General features: G+C 42.7%; 1 protein-coding gene across 1 annotated transcript; it reads left to right on the top strand.

Moving 5' to 3' along the window:
• The first annotated feature begins 1462 nt into the window (after positions 1–1462).
• LOC117144154 lies at positions 1463–2454 on the top strand. The gene is made up of 2 exons (XM_033309187.1): positions 1463–1665; positions 1715–2454. Exons 1-2 carry the CDS (start codon positions 1509–1511, stop codon positions 2329–2331), a joined length of 774 nt encoding a protein of 257 aa, XP_033165078.1. The 5' UTR covers positions 1463–1508; the 3' UTR covers positions 2332–2454.
• The last annotated feature ends 1987 nt before the right edge of the window (positions 2455–4441 follow it).

Here is a 4441-nt window from a genome sequence, read left to right as displayed (position 1 = left end):
GACAGCCGCGGCGCCAGTGGAATTGCTTAATGTTAAATGCCAACTAATTAAATTTCGGGCATGCCAGCGAAGTTGACTGGAGTTGAACTGCCGAATTTATTGTTGCATTTAATGGCCAGCGCAGGCGGTTGTCCTTGTGCCATCGCTCGGCGTTACCACTTTTTATTGCGTATACGCCGGGGCGGCCCCATCGCGTATACGCAGTGTATTACGCCCCTCCAGTCACAGCAGGCAAATGGACAGGCCAAAGGATTCGCTTTGTGGACAGGGATATAGGATGCCAAATGAAGCAGAACCACTGGCATTGCGATTGTAATTCCGATTGGGCAAACGTCAGTTTCTCTGCGGTCCGTCGCCAAATGAAGCCAATAAAATGTCCTTGTTCGCACGCAAACGTGCGAAAGTGATTCATGTAAACTGATAAAAATTTAATCATATTTCACATATTAACACGTAATTATAAATGCCTGATAAATGTCGGCAGTTGGTAATATGTGAAAAAGTCGCTATTAATATGCATTATTTTCCCCTAGTTGTCATTTCACCGGGTAAGTAAAAAGCGCCACGGTGTGTCCACAAGCTTCGGAAATACTTTGGTACCCATTTCCATATAATTAAAGTACTTTAAAAATACTTTATAGATGGTCTTAAAATCTGAAATTTCATTATATTTTACCGCACAAAACTCTCACTTGTTTTTTATTCAGAACAAGAACAGGGAATTTTACACCACTGCGTAGTGGTTCTTTATTTAATTCTGTTCGAGTGTGTAATTTCGCTGTGAAACTTCACTTTTATTATTATTGTCATTGTTGTGTGTTCGAACGCCTGTCGGCGGGTTTATTTGGACCGGCCCGCGCTTTATTTTCTTTTAATTATGTACTCAGCTCACAAATGTGGGTCAATTAACAAGCAGTCGATGGCCCCCATCGATGTCGAAAAATCGGGATTAAACAATGCCGCAGACGTGCTGCCAGGACAATGCAAACAATTGTCAGAATTTAAATGCAGCGGCAACGGACCGCGAAGTTTCCACTCACTATCCGGTTCAATTTTCGCATAAATTATGCCGCCATATGTCAGACATCTGGCGAATGCTACGAATTTCGATTTTCCGCCGTTTTTCCGGAACTGTCAAATGCTCGGCGTGTGCAGTTCGCTATTTTGCAATTCTTGGACGGACGGCAACAGCTTTTGTCTAATTGCCTTTGGCATTATGCCAAATGCTGGACTGGTTTTAATATAAATCACTAAGTGTCTGCAAAATCATCAAAATCTGGCATAAACTATGTTACGGTGGAAATTCGTCATTAATAACTATGCCCTCAAATGTAAATCGCTGAAAATGTCTTGAACAAACGATGAACAAATTTTAAATTGAATCTAAAGGCCAAGACTATTTTAAAACGCCGTTAAAACGTCAGATTTTTATTCACACAAAATAATAATTAATTGACTATTTTTCTGTTTGATAGGGACATCTACCACGCTATTTTGTTCCGTTTGCTATGACTCAGTTGTCTCAAACTTATATTTATGCTTTTAAACACAAAAAAAAACATTTTGAAATGGAAGCCGTTGCTAGAGAAAATGATCAACCAAATCATTGCGATATAAAAGAAGAAGAAGTTCCATCGAATGAAGCTGCCGAGAATGGCCTTCAAGGTAAGGCATTCCAATTATATGGCAAATTATTAATAATCAAGGTGAGCAGGTGAGGTGACTTCAAAGGGTTACACGCCAGACTTGTCCAACGCAAACGTCAATCAGCAACAGCAGCAGAAAAATAATGGCGAGGATGACCTCTTGCCTGGAACTAGACTTCGCCGCCGTCGCAGGAATTTGCTTCTGGATACCTATTTGTGCAATGAGTGCCACCAGTATGTGCGTGGTGGTGTGGTCACCATCTGTGGTCATTTGTTTTGCTGGACTTGCCTGTGGCCCAAATTGAGTGGTACAACAACGCCAAGATGTCCATTCTGTCTACGCCATTTGCTCATGTACGAGGACATCATGCCCTTCCATGGAGAGGGACCCAATGCCCATCAGGAGGATAATAATGTGCCAGCCCAGCCGGGCTCAGTACCTCGCCCAACGGGACTGTACCTCTCTGACTCCGAATTTCCCTGCTGGTTCACGGTCAACGATCCTACAGATGGGTGCCCAGCGACTTTCCCTGAAACTCGCAGGGAGAGGGATCTTTACTGCGCGATAAAGCTTATGCCAATGGTGTACCCTTGGATCGGGGCACAGATTACTTTTCTCAAGTGGTTCCAGTTGGGATGCGTGTTGGTCATATTTCTGATATGGTCCATATTGTCATTGTTCTAAGTGAGGTTTTTGTGATACATCTTTGTTTTCGTTAATGGCAGACGAGTGCTTTTTGGTCAATATCTTAAGAGATTGGTCGGACCTCAATAAATTTCAGCTTATGCTAAAAGTAGCTTTTATAAAATCGGCTTTAGGAACTTATGAATATTACGAATGATTTAAATAGTATATAACTCTAATTATAATTTGTTGTTCACATTTCTGCAGCCAAGACATTTTCATTGGAACCCTCTTGCATCTCAACGAATCGCAGAAATATTTTATGAACTCTCTGGCCAAGTCAAAGTTGTTAAGTGCAACAACGCAAAGTACCGGAGCATCCTGGCCAGCTGAAACAATAAATTCTTGGGGCAGTTAGGAACCAAAACAAAACTGTAAGCGAAGTTAAGCAGCTTTAAGTCGAAACTTAAAGCCTTTTCATCTGAGGAGTATGGAGAGAAACGAACCGAAGACTTTGGCTAATGAACCATGGTCAACTGAATATTCGGGGAATTGGGTTAGCCCAATTGAGTTGTTATCCGACTTTTGTGGGGGATGGACACTTGATGACAGCTCCGTGGGGGAATTGGAGTTGCGTGTTGGCCTTGGTGGCTTGGCTCTGGGCAATATTTATCATTAATTAAGTGAGTGCCGAGAAATCCGTAAGGATATATAACCGAAAGGCAAGCGTCAGAAGTTAATGCGTCAGCTAGGTGGAGAAAGCGACACGGACATCGAAAGGAAGCGGATGCAGATGCATCCTGTGATTCAGCTTTATTATTGCAGCTTAAATGGCATTGCCAACAGCAGCGCGCTTGTATGCGTGTGCGTGTGGGGAAAATGGAAAATCCTTTCTCCGCCTTTGCGAGGACATGACAATGTCCGCTGCAGCAACACAGAAAATTGATGCGTTTTAAATTGCATTAAATTCCATGGAACGTAATCCCAGCCACTCGCACACAGACACGCTCACGAAAGCCAGCTCTGTGTGCAAATTAAATTAATTTTGTTTGCCTTGTTCTCGGGGCGTCTGGCGTTATGACACTAGCTCCAAGCTCCAAGCTCCGAGCTCCGAGCTCCGAGTTACGTGTATCGATTACCCCGATTTTACCAACATTCAGCTTTAGTTTCTGCCAAGTTGCCGTTGGCCAATTTTAGCGGCTTCTGCGATCGGCGTCTGCGCCAGGGCAAATTTAGCAGTAATTAATTTAAATCAGCAGTGGCTGCAGGAAATGCAAAATGCCAAATGCCGGGGCTCCAGCCTCTGGGGGCATCATTAAAATCTTCCGCCTGCTGAACAACAAAGCGCTAGTAAATTGCTCGTCACGAGTGCTACTTTGTTCCCTTTTGCATTTCGCCTTTCGCCTTTTGGCCAAATATTGCCGAGCTTTGGCAGACATTTCATTTTAAATTACGCCGCCATGTAACACATGACGTATACATAATTACGGAAGCCATCCAGTGCTGGCAACCTGGCAGCTTTCGAGCACAATCTAGCTACTTATGTGAAAATCAGCTTATTGTATGCATAACAATTTTAATGAGCTTGTGAATGTGCTCTTTCAAATACTGAGAAGTATCAGTACTGTGATAGTTTCTACTAAATTACTTAAATATTTTTTAAGCTCCTTTTTTTAGTTAAATAAGAAACGTTTTTAAGATTGCCGAATTAAAACCCCCAACAAATCTAAACTCTGCAGAAATCATGGTCATATGTGGAAAAGCCGTAATTGTAGTATCTGCCGCATAGACATTTCAAAAGAGGGGCACACACTTGACATGCGCTATTTACGAACCACCCCCGGCCCCATCCTGAGCCCCATTTCTATGCTCATTCCCATCCCATGCCCCTATTGCAGCCCATCCTATTGCCATGCTGCAACGGTGAATGTGGCTTTTATTCATTACATAATTACTGTTGTGTTTGCACTGTGGAAAGCAGCAGTCGCCCCTGGGGCAAAGGTTAGTGCAACCAGCAGTGATTATGAGTAATTGTCAAGGTTAGTGGGGAATCTCGTTATCCATGGGGTCTGCTATTGCATACATATAGATGTTGGAAATTTTGGTGTGCACCACTACTTGTTTTTCCATTCACTACGCGCTTAAATGAAGGAAAGCAAATAATATATAA

This window comes from Drosophila mauritiana, chromosome 3R (assembly GCF_004382145.1).
Source record: "Drosophila mauritiana strain mau12 chromosome 3R, ASM438214v1, whole genome shotgun sequence".
In the NCBI taxonomy this organism is placed as follows: Eukaryota; Metazoa; Arthropoda; class Insecta; order Diptera; family Drosophilidae; genus Drosophila; species Drosophila mauritiana.
Note: the sequence above shows the minus strand (reverse complement) of the source record. Positions and strands in the feature narration are given on the sequence as shown.

Bases quoted from the DNA above. Each gene is read 5' to 3' on its own strand.
- LOC117144154 (XM_033309187.1), top strand. From the start codon at position 1,509: ATGACTCAGTTGTCTCAAACTTATATTTATGCTTTTAAACACAAAAAA. The intron at 1,666-1,714 runs GTAAGGCATTCC...CAAGGTGAGCAG, and splicing joins TGCCGAGAATGGCCTTCAAG to GTGAGGTGACTTCAAAGGGT.